The 17,618-nt window shown below is 52.2% G+C and overlaps 2 protein-coding genes across 2 annotated transcripts in view; both read left to right on the top strand.

The window, feature by feature from the left end:
* The window catches only part of tspoap1 (TSPO associated protein 1), a 63,874-nt gene extending 49,419 nt beyond the window's left edge, over positions 1–14,455 (top strand). Inside the window, exons 21-34 of the mRNA XM_084698018.1 lie at positions 524–675; positions 1,067–1,570; positions 1,680–2,036; positions 2,327–2,485; positions 4,527–4,629; positions 6,092–6,234; positions 6,616–6,784; positions 7,654–7,722; positions 8,668–8,715; positions 9,272–9,381; positions 9,703–9,774; positions 9,866–9,997; positions 11,279–11,460; positions 14,325–14,455. Of these exons, the coding sequence (XP_084554144.1) occupies positions 524–675; positions 1,067–1,570; positions 1,680–2,036; positions 2,327–2,485; positions 4,527–4,629; positions 6,092–6,234; positions 6,616–6,784; positions 7,654–7,722; positions 8,668–8,715; positions 9,272–9,381; positions 9,703–9,774; positions 9,866–9,997; positions 11,279–11,460; positions 14,325–14,358 (2,234 nt within the window). The 3' untranslated portion in view covers positions 14,359–14,455. The remainder of the gene's footprint in view (positions 1–523; positions 676–1,066; positions 1,571–1,679; positions 2,037–2,326; positions 2,486–4,526; positions 4,630–6,091; positions 6,235–6,615; positions 6,785–7,653; positions 7,723–8,667; positions 8,716–9,271; positions 9,382–9,702; positions 9,775–9,865; positions 9,998–11,278; positions 11,461–14,324) is intronic.
* Positions 2,545–4,162, top strand: LOC146288103 (uncharacterized). Its single transcript, XM_084698674.1, has 3 exons — positions 2,545–2,559; positions 2,838–3,704; positions 4,091–4,162. Exons 1-3 carry the CDS (start codon positions 2,545–2,547, stop codon positions 4,160–4,162), a joined length of 954 nt encoding a protein of 317 aa, XP_084554800.1.
* Positions 14,456–17,618: the final 3,163 nt, after the last annotated feature.

The raw sequence follows: 17,618 nt of genomic DNA, 5'->3' as shown, positions 1-17,618 counted from the left end.
TCTCCTCCACCTCTCCTCCCCTCCCCTCTCCTCCACCTCCCTCTCCTCCCCTCTCCTTTCCTCCACCTCTCCTCCCCTCTCCTCTCCTCCACCTCTCCTCCCCTCTCCTCCACCTCCCCTCTCCTCCCCTCTCCTCTCCTCCCCTCTCCACCCCTCCCCTCTCCTCCCCTCTCCTCCACCTCTCCTCCCCTCTCCTCCACCTCCCCTCTCCTCCCCTCTCCTCCACCTCCCTCTCCTCCCCTCTCCTCTCCTCCACCTCTCCTCCCCTCTCCTCTCCTCCACCTCTCCTCCCCTCTCCTCCACCTCCCCTCTCCTCCCCTCTCCTCTCCTCCACCTCTCCTCCCCTCTCCTCTCTTCCACCTCTCCTCCCCTCTCCTCCACCTCCCCTCTCCTCCCCTCTCCTCTCCTCCCCTCTCCACCCCTCCCCTCTCCTCCCCTCTCCTCCACCTCTCCTCCCCTCTCCTCCTCCTCCCCTCTCCTCCACCTCTCCTCCCCTCTCCTCCACCTCCCTCTCCTCCCCCAGGTCCCCCTGATGCTCCTCTGGGCCTCCAGCTGGAGCGCGGCCCGTCTCCAGGGATAGCTCTCATCAGCTGGCTGCCTGTCACCATAGATGCTGCAGGGACCTCCAACGGGGTCCGCGTCACCGGGTACACCATATACGCCGACAAGAAAAAGGCAAGAGCCGGCAGTGCTGTGGTCAGGCTGCAGATCAGATCCTTCCTCTGCAGGATGTAGGCCGCGCGTGTTGATGCATTGTTGTTGTCATGGTGAAACAATACGATGTGTGAGAGGAACTGATGTGTGGTTGGTTTCTGGCTTGATTTGGGCTCAGTTTATGCATGCAGTTGTTCACTGTTGCAGTTGCCTCCACACCTACCTAATATAACTAAACATAATACTGGGATATGATATACAGTATGTTCTTTTGGAACACATTAACCCCAACCACATTTCCTATATTTGGGATTGTTAGTGGCACATGGTAAGGCGAGTGGCACTGTTAAGTGAGAACTCTGTGTGTGTATATGTTTGCTGACACCACCATGACGCCCCTGTCGTGCTCCAGGTGTTAGAGGTCTCCTCCCCCACGGCGGGCAGCGCCCTCCTGGGCCCGTCCCAGATCCAGCCCCTCCAGGCTGCCCTGGAGCTCACCGTCCGCACCACGTCTGCCCACGGGGAGTCCCCCGACTCTGTGCCAGTCAGCGTGCCCGCCAAGCTGACCGCCATCATGATGGGCCCGGCCGCGCCTACGCCCGGCGCCGGCAGAGCCCCCCACGGCGCCTACGCCGCCCCGGAACCCTCCGTCCTGCCCCCGTCGCCCTCCTATGGGAACTCTCCTGCCAAAGCCTCCTCCACGCTGCCCCACGCCTCGCCGCTAGACGCACACGCCATGGGCCCTGCAGGGGGGGCCCCCGCCAACTCTGCCCCTGCCCTGCCCGCCGAAGCCCTTCCGCCCCCTGGCTCCTACGCGGAGGCCTGGGCCAACCCCTCGTCCGCTGCCCCCCTGAGGGCTGCCTTGGCAGTGCATGAGGCCACCCTGCCACCCCACTCCACCTTCGTCAACCCTATGGTTAGGAGGCCGTCTCATCTCTCCCTCGGTGTGTCGTCGCATGCGGTCTGTGTCGCTGGGCGTTGTGAAGCTATAACCCTCTCCTCCTCCCCCTCCGTGTGCCCCCCAGGTCAGCGTGGCCTTGCCCCCCACCCCAGCACCACCACCGCCAGCAGCAGCGGCCCAGGCCGTGCTGGAGCAGAACAGGGACACCGGCAGCCCCGTCGCGATGCGCCCCCTCGTCTCCATCTCCGAGTTCCTGGAGGACTCCCGTGCCAACTTCAGCACCCCCGAGCCCAGCCCGCCGCAGCCCAAGGCCCCCGTCGCCGACCTGCTGGACCCCCAGGACACCCACCCCCTGCGGCCGCCCAACGCCTCGCCCATGGAGTCGGAGGCCGAGGAGGAGGGCGAGAGGAGCCGCCTGGTGTCCATGGATGAGTTCCTCAGCCAGGAGCAGAACCCAGCTCCCAGCGCCAGGCAGCAGCAGGTCAGCGAGTCCTCTGAAACACTTACTGCTGTCTAGGAATAACCTAGACCCATGTCAGAAAGTCTTGGGACGGTTCAATTTGCACTTTGGGACGGTACTGGAACAGCGAAGGGAAACAAGTTATTTGCGAGCCCTGGTTGTGACCCTGTGCTGTGCTGTGTTACCAGTGTTGTGACCCTGTGCTGTGTTACCAGTGTTGTGACCCTGTGCTGTGCGGTGTTACCAGTGTTGTGACCCTGTGCTGTGCGGTGTTACCAGTGTTGTGACCCTGTGCTGTGCGGTGTTCCCAGGGTTACGGCGGGGCCCAGGCGGTCCCGGCCAGTGAGTACCAGGCCGAGAGCAGCCGGGGGTCGGACCTGTCGGACATCCTGGAGGAGGAGGAGGAAGACCTCTACTCTGACCCCCCCGGAGAGAGGCAGCCCCGGGGGTACACCGTGGGAGCTAACCGGGTAACCACACACACACACACACACACCATCAAAGTCGATCGTACCGTACACTCACAGACATGAAGCAACACGGTGCGTGTTGGTGAGCACAGCACCAGGTCTTGACGGTTTTTCTATCTCGCTTTCTTCACTTTTCTGTTGGTCTTCTTCTGGAACTTACCGGTTTGATTCTTGTTTCTCGTTTTTTTTCTTTCTTTTCTTTGTCCTTACTGGGGGGCTCACCTGCCCCCCTCCCCTCCCTCTGCCTTCACCGTACCTTATAATACCACGGCCTGTTCACCTCGCCCCCCCCTCCCCCTCGTACCGCTCCCTGCCCCCCCTCGTACCCCCTGCCCCCCCGCGACCCCTGCAGTCGGACCGCTGGGAGGTGGACAGTGACGAGGAGGTGCTGGAGAGGATCCTGAAGCTGCCCTCCCAGGCCCCCCCCCGCCCCAAGCAGCTTTTCAGCATCCCCGAGGTGACGGACGAGGAGGACAACACCCAGGAGGAGCCCCCTCACTACCACCACCGCCCGGCCCCGGGCAGGCCCCGGCACACGCACCGCCCTGGGGACGCCTACCACAGCCCCCGACACCACCACCATCACCACCACCACCACCACCACCAGGCCAACCCTGAGGCCCAGCCGCACCACCACCACAACCACGGCGTCGGCCGGGAGTTCAGGAGCCAGGCCCAGGAGCAGGCCCGGCCACGGCCCCAGCACAGGGTCCACTACGCGGACGCGGTGGACGCCGTCGGCTACCCTGAGGAGGAGCGGGAGCTGGACTCTGATGCTAACCTGTACGCGGGGCCCAGCAGCGGGCAGGTGTGGACGCAGCGCGGGCCCCTCAAGGCGCCCCACCACCACGGCCGGGAGGGGACGGTGGCCCTGGTGGGCGGGGTGGGCGACCGCCTCAGGAGGGAGGCCCTGCTCAGGAGTCAGATGGCCGTCGCCGCGGCAACGGGCCAAGGCCCCGGCCCGGCCTCCCAGGGCGGCCCCTACCTGGTCAGCAAGACGGTGCGCACGGTCAAGGCGCCCAGCCCCGGGGTGGAGATCGACGTGGAGTACGGCACGGACAACGACGAGGAGCCCCCGGGCTACGCCCCGGGGGAGGTGGTGGTGGAGCAGATGAGCTCCGAGTGGTGGGTGGAGGGGGCCCAGTCGGACGCCTCCCGCCCCGCTCTCCGCCGGCCCCAGGCTGAGCTCCACGCCTCGGCTGCGGCCCACCAGAAACGGGTGTGTTGTCCATGTCCCCACCCCCAGCCCCCCTCCCCCCTCTCCACCGGCGGCAGAATGCCTGTAACCTCTTGTGTCCTTCAGTGGAGGATCCTGGGAGGATTAGCTAGCCGAGTAGCAGGCAGCAGAGCAGGGAGGGTCAGACATCACTGTCGCAGGGCAGAGTAGCAACAGCAGGCCTGGACCTGGACCAGGGCCTTGTTAGCAGAGCAGGACTGTAGCCTCTGCAGCACTGTCATAGGGCCTTCAGCCACATGGCTAAAAGAGAGGCTGGATGGATGCAAAAGGTTACCTGTTTTTGTTCTCCCTTGTGGCTGCTTTTGGATCCCCTCTCCTCTCCTGGCGCCTGTGTAGTCCTCTTGCTCTCCTGGGTCTCTTGCTCCCAGAAGACCCTCCCTCAGTCGGACAGCTCCTCCCCCACAGAGCCCCGCCCCCGCCCCCAACCCACCAGGACCTGACTCAACCCACCTCCAGTCCCCGTCTGTCTGTCTGTCTGTCTCCTGCCCTGTAATGGCTTCCATTCACAAGAGAGAAGTGCATAGAGCTGCTATCCTGTGCTGCTTGTTCATGTGACGTCAGAATGCACACGGCATGGCAGTCCACATCTAAGGATGAAGAACCTCTCGGGTCAGCTGCTGCTGGCTTCACGTGGCAGTATGATGTCCTGACGGGCGCCTTCATAGACAGAGTTGCTATAACATCCATGTTTGCTCTTTGAGAGTTTGCAGGTGTCTCTTAGTGTGTGTTGTGTGACCGTGTGTAGCTCTCTGTGAGTGTGTGTGTGTGTGTGCCTGCCTCTGACCGTCTTGTCTGTGCCCCCAGGAGGGAGGCCGAGAGGCGGGGCAGGAGGCTGGGGCCCCGTGGGGTGGAGGCCCGCCAGAGCTCTCCCCTAAACTGGCACGCTCTGTCGCCAGGAAGATAAAAGGTCAGCCTTTCAGTTCTCCCCCGTTTTCTTTCCTCCATCGCTCTTCTTTCTATCCATCTCTCTACCTTTTTATATCTCTCTTTTTATAACATATTTATATCTGTACGCCAGTGCACCCTCTCCTCTCCCCCCCCTCCCCCCCCCCCTTCCTGCACGTCGACAGTCAGATTATCGCCCTGCGGGAGGGAGGGGGAGGGGATGGACACGACAGTAGCTGGGTAGGGGTTAAAGGAGAGAGAGGGAGAGAGAAAGAGCTAAGCTCAGAACTGGCTTAACCCAACATGGCTTGTCATGACATGAGACAGGAGGAAGTGACAGCAATGAAAATAGTAACCTAGATTAGCCGGCAGTGAAACCAGCCTCTGTGAGGGGAGCATGGTTGTCTTGTACTCTCCTTCCCTCCATCTCTCCCTCCATCTCTCCCTTTGTTACATTTACATTTATGCATTTAACAGACGCTTTTATCCAAAGCGACTTCCAAGAGAGAGCCTTACAAAAGTGCATAGGTCACTGATCATGACGACGAGATAGCCCCCTTTGTTGGGATACGAGACAGCCCCCTTTGTTGGTCGCTCTAGGTTGCTCCACCCTTTTTCCCCCTCCATCTCTTTTCTCTCCCTCTGTCTGTGAAGCTCCCACGTGGTCTTGTTGAACGCATCACATGTAGAACTCTGCTGTTCTGGGTTTGGGGCCGACGAATGTGAGACACGCACGCACGGTACACACGCGCGCGCGCTAACGTCAAGCCCACAGACGCACGCGCGGCGCGCACGCAGCAAGAGCCCCGGGAGAAGCGAGTCTCGTATCTAGAGAGATAACCCCAGAGGATACGAAAGTGTGCCGTCTTGTCCGCCCATGACTGTTGCTACAGAGTGACTGATCCTTCCTAATGAGATGGACTACCTCTCACTGCTGCAGCTTACACGTTGCCTCAGCAGCTTATTCACTCTCACTGTACAGGCCGCAGTCAACGCCATGCCCAGCGCTGTGGTCGCGGACATGCTTTCACACGCTCAGGGCAGCGTATAGGAACTCAGGCCAGATGTTTTGAGTCTTGTCGCGTGGTGTTTTCCATGTAGGACATGCTGTTGGGATGTTAATGAAACATACCCGTGCAGTAGAGGAGAGCTCTCTGAGTGTGTGTGTTTTAAGAGGTAATTTAATGGACTTACTGGACAACAGCGTAGTGCAGGAGAGCTGGGGATCATCGACATGAGTGCACGTTTCTCAATCTGCTCAGGCAGACTTAGGATCAGCGCTTGAGCTTGATTACCTCACTTAAGAACGCGCATGGGGGTCGCCATGACAGCCCGGGGGGGGGGGGGGGGAGGAGGGGGGGGCTTCAGCATGTCACACGCCATCCTAACCTAGCATTTCTGAACTGCACATATGGACAAAACGGATGGGGTTTGTGCACGTCAGATGGGTCAATTCAATGTTTTGGGTGTGTTTGTGTGTGCAGAGAGTGTGGAGTCCGGCAGACCGATCGGAGACAGCGAGGTTCGTGTCTTCGTGGCCCTCTTCCCCTACGACCCGGCCGCCATGTCGCCCAACCCGGACGCCGCCGAAGAGGAGCTGCCGTTTCGAGAGGGACAGATCATCAAGGTAGGCAGCCTTCAACACTGCTGTCTTCAGCCCTCGCACCCTCAACACTGCTGTCTTCAGCCCTCGCACCCTCAACACTGCTGTCTTCAGCCCTCGCACCTTCAACCCTGCTGTCTTCAGCCCTCTCACCCTCAACACTGCTGTCTTCAGCCCTCTCACCCTCAACACTGCTGTCTTCAGCCCTCGCACCCTCAACACTGCTGTCTTTACTGATCAGGGTCAAGTACTGACGGGTCTAGCAGTGGTAGAGTGCCTGACTGTAGATCTAGAGGTCGCAGGTTCAAATCACCCTCCGTATGTTGCAGTGGATAAAAGCGAAACGATGTCATTGTTGTCATTCGCATCCAAGCCCACATGTGACATCTCTCCACCCTGGCCCAGGTATACGGAGACAAGGACTCGGATGGGTTCTACCGGGGCGAGTCTGGAGGTCGCCTCGGTTACGTGCCGTGCAACATGGTGTCTGAGATCCAGGTGGAGGACGAGGAGACCAGAGAGCAGCTGCTTCAGCAGGGCTTCCTGGCCACCGACGCCTCCATGGAGAAGATAGGTACGCCAGCCCGCCAATCACCCATCACCAGCCTATCACAATAGATCTCCCACCCCCATTAAACTAGACAGACACAAGCATTTCTGTTCAATGTGGGCCCTGTGGCCTTGATCCATGTTGTCTGCTGGGGACTTTTGAAAACTCTCAACAGGTGTTTCTTCTGTGGTTTTGGTTCATAAAATCCCCATTGTCTCCCATGTTGTGTGAAGTGAAAGTAAGTGAAAACGACAGCATACCCTTATTACGGGACACATTTTGGTGAAGAAATGACACCTTTCCACTGTATCGGTAAAGGAGGGGAATGAGTTGGCAAGGCGAGGGCTGAAACCACAGCCCTGTTTGTTTCCCCAGACAGACGCAACAATCCCCCGGCACTCCTTTGAGATGCTTTGTGTGCTTTCATGGTTCGTCTGTCACCTGCTAGTATTTCAGCTTCAGGACATCATGTTCACCTGGACGCCTCTGCCTGATCAGCTCAGTTTGTCACCGCAACATTGTCATGCAACTCCTTTCAAAGAAGTGCCAAACTTTAGTCAAGAGTGTCTATTTGTGAGCAAAGCCCCATAGAACCTCTGTGGTTGAATATGACGCATAGTAAGACCCTGCTCCCCCCGACTGAATTGACATTAGGCTTCAACCTTCAGCTTTCTCACCGGAATAATCCTTGCAGATGTTTTAACCCTTTCACTTCCACTTTGTCTCCCTGCCGTGTTTGCTGGTCATCGGTTGGGTTCTCCAGCGCTTTTTTACGGGCTTCTCATTCTGTCTTTGTGTGGTCTACTTCTTCTCCATTTTTGCGTCTCTGTGTTTTGTTTTTGTTGTTTATTTTTGGGTTACAAATGTTGGTGTCCTGTTAAAACTCCATAAAGGCACTCGCTCTCACGCACAGCTTCCCCGCCGCCCTGTCCCACCGCCGAAACCACGACGATCCAAGAAAGGTGTGTCTGGCTCCTGCTGCTGGCTGTTTCTGTGCCTCTCCCTCTCCTCCTCCTCTCTCTCTCTCTCTCCTCCTCCTCTCTGTCTCTCTCTCTCTATGTCTCTCTGTCTCTCTCTCTCTCCCTCTCTCTCTCTTTCCACCTCTCTCTCTCTCCTCCTCCTTCCTCTCCCTCTCCTCCTCCTTCCTCTCCCTCTCCTCCTCCCTCCTCTCACTCTCTCCTCCTCCCTCCTCTCACTCTCTCTTTCCACCTCTCTCTCTCCTCCTCCCTTCTCTCCCTCTCCTCCTCCCTCCTCTCTCCCACTGTTTCTGTGCCTCTCCCTCTCCTCCTCCCTCCTCTCTCCCACTCTCTCTCCTCCTCCCTCCTCTCTCCCACTCTCTCTCTCCACCTCTCACACGCACACGCTCTGTCTCCCTGTTGCTTAGTGACCAGAGGGGATTCTTAATGAAGCATGTTACTGTCACCAAATCACACAAGCTATAACATTTAAGGGTCAGGGTTAAGTTCAGGGTTAGGGACATGGTAACATTTCATGACAGCTAGATTCCATATAACCTAGTGGTTACATTGAATAACAGCTTCATTTCATATAACCTACTTGTACTTAATAGTAGTTTGAATGAAAGTGAATTTGCCGTGATCCTATGAGCCCAGATAACCTGCCTCGGGGAACTTGTTAGTGGCTTGCTATTATGACACTGTTGCCTCCCAGTGACAGGCATACCCTAGAGTCAGGAAGCCTCCCCTCTGATCTCCTCCACCTGTGCCCTGTGTGTGGTCCTGTGTGATGCCTCGTGGAGCCCAGGGCTGCCTGGGCCCTGGTGGTCTCTCGGTTTGGTTTGATTCCCGACCCTCAGTGTTGACTGTGTCGGAGGCTGGTGGACCCGGGGTAACGTGTGTTAACCTGCTCCTCCTCTCTCCACTCCCCCGCTCTCTCCCGTCCCCTAGTGGAGTCTGCAGCACAGTGGGAGGAGAGCTTAGACTCTTCCAGCCAAGGTTGGTTCCTCCCCCCAGCACGACCCCCCCCCCCACACACACACCGCCCCCTCCGCCTCCCTCCCAGCATGCCTCAGATGCTCCGGATTCCCTTGGCCACCTGCATGCCTCCACCTGGTCCTCTACTGTCTGTCCTCATCGTGTGAGCTCTGCCACGTTCTGTAACTTCCTCACGGCAACAGGCGAGTCAGACACTGGCCATGTTTTCGAAACATACTTCCTCCTGCTCGCTCCTCGCTAGCCCCTGACGAGATGGGCCCTGGCATGGACGTCTTTTTCTCTTCCTGATTTGAGATGACTGGACAAGGACATGTACTTGTACAGTCACTGTAGTGCTTGCTGAGAAATGTACTAACTGGTCACTAAACCAACCTGTGATGTTCATCTGATAACTCTCTGTCAGCCCTTATTCTGACACCCCCGTTGTGTGAAGCTGGCCCAGTGCAGCGTGATGCTAACTGGAAATAACCTGCATGCCGATAAGATGACCGCCACAGTCTGAGTCACTGGCCTGGTCCACGCAGACCCTCACTGCAGTCCACTGTGTGTTTGACAGATCCCAGCCAATCAGCTGTTGCCACGGGGATCCCAGAGCCGGGCCCTCGCAGGATGGTGGCCATCTTTGATTACGACCCTCGAGAGAGCTCACCCAACACCGACGTGGAGGTGAGAGCCTGTCCTTATAAACAGCAAACAGTAGGTTTAGGTCATTGCCAATGATGTTGACATATGCCTGTCCTTATAAACAGCAAACAGTAGGTTTAGGTCATCACCGATGATGTTGACATATGCCTTTCCTTATAAACAGCAAACAGTAGGTTTAGGTCATCACCGATGATGTTGACATATGCCTGTCCTTATAAACAGCAAACAGTAGGTTTAGGTCATTGCCGAAGATGTTGACATATGACTCGTACTAATGTATCGTACTAATCCTCTTGCACCCTCTTGTATTATTTGTGTCATTTTCCCTGACGACCCCTGCAGGCTGAGCTGACCTTCAGTGCAGGAGACATCATCTATGTATTTGGAGACATGGATGACGATGGCTTCTTTTATGTGAGTGGACTCGTTCTCTGGTGGACTGACTGACTGACTGACGGTCTCGTCAGGCTGCTGCTCCTAACATGCGTGTTTGCCTGGTTTCCAGGGAGACCTGAACGGACAGAAGGGCCTGGTGCCGTCCAACTTCCTGCAGGCCGTGCCGGAGACGGCGGAGGAGGGGGCCGGGGGGGGGGCCCCCGCAGAGGGGCCGGCGGCCGCCACCAGGAGAGACTCCCAGGTGAGCCCCCCCACCCTGTACCTCTCCCTGTGCCCCCCCATAGCGTGACCCACGGAGGACTGACTGCCTCGTGGCCGAAGGCTAAGCCATGTTTGTCGCACGACCTCACATTTGACCTCTTTCGTGTCCTTGTTACTGACATGACACAGCGATCTTTTTTTTCCGTATCTATCTTTTTCTTGTTGGATTGTCGTCTTTTTGTATTGTCTTTATGATTTCCCTGTTGTATTTTCTTGCCCCTCTGTCTCCTGCATGGCCTTGTGCAGAAGCAAAAACGATCTGTGCACTTTAAGACTTGAGCGTAAGTGTTCCTCCTGTCAGGGAAGCTGCCCCAGACAGGAGCCTGAACTCCCTCCCTACCTACCTACCTACCTACATGCTAGCTCCCTCACTCCCTCCCTACCTACCTACCTACATGCTAGCTCCCTCCCTACCTACCTACCTACATGCTAGCTCCCTCCCTCCCTCCCTACCTACCTACCTACATGCTAGCTCCGTACCTACCTACCTACATGCTAGCTCCCTCCCTACCTACCTACCTACCTACATACCTACCTACATGCTAGCTCCCTACCTACCTACCTACATGCTAGCTCCCTACCTACCTACCTACCTACATGCTAGCTCCCTACCTACCTACGTACATGCTAGCTCCGTACCTACCTACCTACCTACATGCTAGCTCCCTACCTACCTACCTACTTTCTAGCTCCCTACCTACCTCCCTACCTACCTACATGCTAGCTCCCTAGGTTCCTGCCCAGCGTAGGAGCCAGCCCCAGAGATGGTGTCGATATGGGCCTGTTCTGTCTCTCTGTCTGTCCTGAGATTTCCCTGCATTCATGCTCCTGTGGTCCTCATGTGTCCTCCATCTCCTAACATGTAAACACTCAGTAGAGCTAAGGGTACATGAGTAGAGCTAAGGGTACATGAGTAGAGCTAAGGGTACATGAGTAGAGCTAAGGGTACATGAGTAGAGCTAAGGGTACATGAGTAGAGCTAAGGGTACATGAGTAGAGCTAAGGGTACATGAGTAGAGCTAAGGGTACATGAGTAGAGCTAAGGGTACATGAGTAGTGAGTGTCCTCCCTAGGTTTTGATACTTCCATCAGTTTACGTGTCATGTTGGGTACATGAACTGATTCTATGTAAGGTGAGGTGGACAGTGTGCCACTTGAGGGGTATGGTTGGCTAGATAAGTTTAGTATAGTACTGATGTTCCAGTAAAGTGCATGGTTATGTAGCGTCATATTCTCATCTACGGTGTTGGCCCTCCTCCAGGTGAGCGCGACCACCTCCGTGGAGCAGCTGGACCCTCGGGCCACGGGCCCAGATGAGGCTGCACAGCCTCAGGCAGGGCTGCACGGCCTGGCCTTCTCCCAGCGCACCGCCCTGGAGCCAGCAGCAGAGCTTGAGCCGTCGCCGGCACCACACCCTGCCCACGCCCACATCCCCGCCCCCAGGCAGGTCACAAGCCCCTCCCCCCCTGACCCCCCCGCACACACAGACTCCTCCCCACCGGGCAAGAAGAAGAAAAGTTTCTTCTCCAAAGGAAAAAAGCTGTTTAGAAAGCTGGGCTCCTCCAGCAAGAAGGAATGAGAGCTGGGATGACGGGTCCCGTTTGAAAGCACTTTTCCATGTTTGTCGTTCGTCTCAGATGTTAGCGGTTAACTAATATGTCAGTAGGACATATATATAGACCTTAACACACCTATAAAGCTCTGTATAATAACACTTCCTAGACCAGCTGTCCAGATATGATGCGTATACTCAGCTCTATGGCCAACACAACGCTGCAGCATCAGCATGTTCATTTGCATGTGGCCGTATTTAAACTCCCCGCTCTCACAGTCTGCCTCGAAATACCCCCCGATTAAGTATTAACCGGTTGTTCACTCTTGTGAGGTTTAGACTTCATCTCAAAGAAATTTGCCTCGGGGGGATGTGATACTGAAGTGATTGAGATGCTACACCTGGACGAACTGGTGGTCAGTGTGGTGAGGCTCATTCCAGGGTCACGGCGCGGCCCTGAGACGAGAACGTGTGTCAGTTTCTGGTGGTCTCACTCTGTGTAGATCTACCTGCAGCAGAGCAGCAACCGGATCGATTCTAGTTGAATTTCAAACGTCCTTTTTGGTCAGTTGTGAGAAGCATTCCGTCATTATATTCCAGTTGTGTTTTAATGCTGACTAATTGTACAAACTGGGCAATTTTGCGAACGTGTACAATTGCGGTTAGTTAACTAGTGTTAGTGTTTGTCGGGCGGTGTGTTGCATGCTGTGGTGTCAGAGCAGGAAGTCCTTAGTGGGTTGCTGCAACTGAGATGGCCCTACATGTGAAGGTGTCAACCCACAGGGCTGCAGGTGGAGAGACACCCTGGTCAGTGCAGTGTTTCTGGGTGTGGAGGAGGGAGACAGGGAGGCTGCGGAGGGGTTTGTGGAGGAGGGAGACAGGGAGCCTGCGGAGGTGTTTGTGGAGGAGGGAGACAGGGAGGCTGCAGAGGTGTTTGTGGAGGAGGGAGACAGGGAGCCTGCGGAGGTGTTTGTGGAGGAGGGAGACAGGGAGCCTGCGGAGGTGTTTGTGGGCAGAGGATGTCTGCTGACTGCCGACACTGAAGCTTGGAAATGCCTTTTTATTTTTTCTTCAGACGACGACACGGAACTCATGGTCATAACTCTGGCACTGGACGGGCCTGGATGTGTGTGCGTGTGTGCGTGTGTGTGTGTGTGTGTGTGTGTGTGTGTGCGCCAGGAAGGATAACAAAAGAAGCCCACTGTTCCATGTCTCTCTGCTGGTATTCATTGGGTCAGTCTGGAGTCCTAATGTCCATCAGCCTGTGTGCTCCTGCAGTGTCAGACTCTGTTTTAGGAGTACTGTAGGGATAGGGGACAAGTCACTCAAACTTAACACAAGTATTGGTTCTTGACTGCTTAGGCCACTCTGTTAATGTAGTTTTTGACAACACAAGCACTGTAGTTTTTCTGTCTTACACGGTAGGCAAAGACACAGTGTATATATGCAGTGGTTTCTGAGTGTGGTATCCTAATGAGAAAGGTCCTTTCTTACTGTAATATGTTTGTCCTGACATTGTTTAGTTTGTTTGATTCAGTTTAGTTTAATTACTCTTGGGCTATAATTGGGTGAAATGATTTCTCAGGTTTTTACTCAAGTCTGTTAGTTGTGTAATGAGCCATGTTGTCTTAGCTGTGGGTGTCTAAACTGCAGGATAAGATACTTGCCAAAATCTTTGGTGCTTTGCCTGTTACCAAGTCAGCAAGAGCACCAGGGTTGTGTTCAGTGGGGAACAGTCAAGTCATGATGAATGTGTAATGTGAAAGAGGTAGTGTATTTGTTATATGTTACAGTCTGCTGCCTCCTTTCAATCGGCCCTGTAATGGAGGTGGAGTCAAAGCACACCTGACAGTATGTTGGAGGCAAATCTGGTTCATTTGTTATTTTGAATCTTTTCTTTTGAGGGGAAAGGAGGGAGGGAGGGGGGGCGGGGGGTGAGGGGGAACAATTTTATTTTTGTACCATCTAGTTCTGTCATTGTTGTTGAAGGGACCCTAATGATTAGTGGAACATGCCAATAAAGAAAGGACTGGCTTGAATGTGTTAGATGGTGTTTTTACGGGGCTGCACAGAACCAGGAGCGAGGTAGCACAGGTCGTAATGTCAGAGGAGGTACTTTGAAGTTGCCGAAATGTAGTCTATTTGTATATCCTCATGGCCTTTAATGCACTGCTGTTCCCTAGCCTGCTCTGTAGTAAGAAGGCTGCAACACTTATCACTCACCGTAGGTAGGTAGTAGTCCCTCTGTCCCATGACCACTCCCCTAGTGCAGCTCTGCTACTTCCAAACGACCTGAACCTTTAGGAAGCATTTTAGGCAAGTTGATATTATTTAGCCTTACAAGACCTTGTTTAGTCTTAATGTGTTGTTTACATAACTTTTATCGACTGCATGCATAATGATGTGTACCCATATTCTGCCTTATTAATTTATTGTAATATTTATGTATTTATAGTTCTACTTGGATATATTTCGGTAGTCTGACTGTGAATGCAGTGGTAAGCCAAGTATGGAACGTGGTGTTTTTAGGAGTTTATGTCTGTATATAATGCACAGTGTTCAGTAGGTTGCTGATGGGACTTTGACATAAGAAGTACGGTATTTTCATACAGACTAGGATTTTTTTTCTGTCTTTCCTGACCTGTATGCAGTCTTCTAAAACCAAGTGGAAGATGTACTTTTTGTATAATAAGGTTTTTATTACCCATTTTGGAAGTTCACCTGTAAATATGTGTTTGTTTATATTGTTTTTCAGATGTCTTTTTGCATGTCAAGGCAGTGTTGGTTGAAGAGGAATATCAGAGATAGGGCACAGACTTGTTGACGTTGTGGCAGTTTCTTTCAATATGGATCTTTTTACAGGAATAAAGTCTATTTTCACAGAAATCTGAAGTGATGTTCCTTGTCTTGTAGTTACTTACCACTGTTCCTATCTGTCTAAAATCATATTTGGGTGTAGAATTCATAGAAAAACTAAAACACGATCATTTCAAATAGAAAGTTCTTTATTCATTTCAAACAGCAAATACATCTTAATCAAACGCACGTCATTATAACCATGTAAGAAGGAAACGCCACTCTATCCTGCTGAGGGGAAACCAAAGGGCTGAGGAGTGTGTCTGTGTTCGCTGGCGTGCACCGCCCATGTGAGCTGTGTAGACACTCTGAGCAGTGCACGGCCACGTGGAACAAAGCTGCTTCCCCTTTTTCTGATTTCCTGAGTGTCTTGGCGCCTTGATTGCTGCTCCTTTCAACGTAGCCCACAGTACACTCATCCATAAAGTAGGAAACACTACACTGTGGCGAGGAGTTTAGTAGTGCTTTCTACTTTATGGATGACTGCACTGTACATCCCAAAGTCTTCTTCTTGTCTTTGTTTTTCTCCTTTGCACCTGCCCGCGCTGGCGTCCATGACTGCATTAAGCTCAACCAGACATGGAGACTTACAGAAGTTGTCTGTTTTTTGTTGAATGCATCACTACAGAACAGTTCTACAACAATACGCTCTATGCTTTAAGTTTAGAGGAATATTTGACTGCTAATGAGAAATAATGTCCTTGCATGTGGAGCTAGTCTTACACATTACACAGACACATCCATTCTTCTGCACGGATCTCCAAAGAACTTCATGACCATCCTAGTGGAGGTTGTAGTAGAGAATATAGCCAGCCCAGTCTACCCCACCCAATGCCTCCAACTCCTTATTTCTATATCATTTATCAGAACAAGACAAAAGCACTGTCTTACGGCAGCCATTTTGTCTGGCGTGAGTAAGCTTTTTTTCAGACATTTTACTCCTAAGGAAAACATTTCTTTGAAATTGTAATAAAAGTTTGATCAAACTTAATCTACTTTGAATTTATTTGAAACTGAGACCCATTGAAAAATACAAAACAACCAACCTATGCCAGAATTAAAACTGCATTATTCAAGTCAGCAAAATTATTGTAATTACCATGAAATGACTGCAGAATTAGCAAAATGTTTTAAAAGTGCCATATAGTAGACTAAATGGATAAATAACTATAGCTTACATTTTATTGAGAAAAATTACATCATAAATCTGATTTTTACAAATTTTATCCCAAATACAAAATAATACGATAAAAAATATTCAATTAAATATCCATACTGTACCTCATCAACAAGTGTTTTGTTTTCTGAAGAGCTAAGAACTTAATTTTTGTTGCCTTCGACGATGTCTTCTTCTCCGTGTCCAAGAGGTGGATGAAGAAGAAGAAGAAGTTGTGTCCCTTTTAACCGTGGAGCCCCAGATCACGTGGGCTGAACCACAGGAAGAGGGCTAACAGTCACCGACGCACTCTCTTTTCTGCTTCCGGGAAATTCTCTCACTCCTGCAGATGCAAGACACCACGCCTATTAGAACTGAGAACTCACCTACCAGAGTATAGTTCTTGTCAGAGACCATTTTTATATATATTTAAATATAATTGGGTTCAGAATCCATGCCTCAGAGACATGTGTTGGGTTATGGAGTCTCTGCTCACAAGTATAAGACGTGTTGATAACACGTGGTTGTATCGACTTTTTGTCTCTTGGTTCTACCTTTGTCTTCAACAGGTGGAAAATTTTCCACAGCAAGAGTAAGGTTCTAGAAGGGGCCTGTCCTGTCCTCGTCTGCAGATGCCCCACTCTGCATCTTAGAACCATCTCCACGTCCCTCTCCTGTTCTCTGTTCCGGGGTTTATTGCAACCTGGTTGCACCAAATATATATGTAGCTGTGAAGCCTGTTTTCTGAAGCTTTGTGACATTGTAATGCAGAGGACTTGAGCAATTCTGATGAGGATTGAGGGGAAGAGAGATGGCAGTTAGGTATTTGTCTGTTGTTTATTTTTGCTAAGGATACATGCATAGCAGGTGACACCTTTACTCTGCATGTACTTCCAGCAAACAATATGCAGAAGTGAGTAGTTTCTACACAGCTTCAGATAACACATTACTTCATAGGTTATTGACTCAGTTTAACTTGTATTGGTAGTTTTTACTTCTTGCAGCACACAAGCTAGATAGTGGGTCTGATAAAACTCGTTCAGGAAGTACCTGTTGGAGAATAACCTCATGTTATTTCCTGTGTTGAGGCCTTCATGAGCTCATAATTAGCTTCCTTTCAGGTTACTTTAATATGTACATCACATACTAAATAAGATTCAAATGAATGGTTCATGTTATTAGAATAACAGACGTATATTTTGAAGGATAATAGTCAGTTATTTTTAATGTGGCACTGCAAGGCTGGTTACTCCTCACATTTTCCTTGACATAATTATCCTGCAAGACTTAGAGTCTCAGTGCACATTTCTCAAGACACCACAAAACTTAAAACAGCCAAATACATTTTCTTTTCATCCGGTGTCGACACACTCCACAACTCAGAAAGAAAGAGCAAGAGACAGCAAGAGAGGGAGGAAGAGAGACAGCAAGAGAGGGAGGAAGAGAGGGAGGAAGTGGGGGAGGGCTGGAACACAGTAGGCCACACTCAAACTTTCAGTTTTAAAGGCTTCGTTGATTTAGACTGCACCATTGTACTTTTCAAAGGACTGATCACAAGGTGTGCCTACACTAATGCAATGAAACAATATGAGCATGAGTCCCACACCTGTAAACTGTAGTCTGATGACATTTGGATTGTGTTCAGTTTGTCTCTCCCTGAGTCTCACACGTGTTGGGCCACCATGGGCCTGTGCACAGTTCCATTCTCATTTCACGGCTGAAAGGCCAGAGAAGTTTCAATTCCCCCTGTACAACATTAAAACACTCTCTCCAGTGCAACAGTCAAACTGGTGGAAGTGTTTTTTTGACAACATCAAAATGATGTGATGTGGTGCTTGGGAAATCAATATAATATTGGCGGTATCAAGGTCCTATAACTGCCTGACAGCTTACTTGATCCTCTGCTCCTGGTCACGTCATCACTGACTTTTGACAACATTTGGGCAGACTGCGTGTGTTGTAGTTGTAAACTGTCCCCAGACCATTGTTTCAAGTGCCCATATTTAAAACGGTCTACGTTTGTTTTCCGCACCTTTT

This window comes from Hypomesus nipponensis, chromosome 5, assembly GCF_054491055.1.
Source record: "Hypomesus nipponensis isolate SF chromosome 5, ASM5449105v1, whole genome shotgun sequence".
Classification (NCBI taxonomy): domain Eukaryota; kingdom Metazoa; phylum Chordata; class Actinopteri; order Osmeriformes; family Osmeridae; genus Hypomesus; species Hypomesus nipponensis.
Note: the sequence above shows the minus strand (reverse complement) of the source record. Positions and strands in the feature narration are given on the sequence as shown.

Excerpts from the sequence above, each read along its gene's own strand:
- LOC146288103 (XM_084698674.1), top strand. Across the intron at positions 3,705-4,090 it reads CTGCGGCCCACCAGAAACGG|AAGACCCTCCCTCAGTCGGA; the intron begins GTGTGTTGTCCA and ends TCTTGCTCCCAG.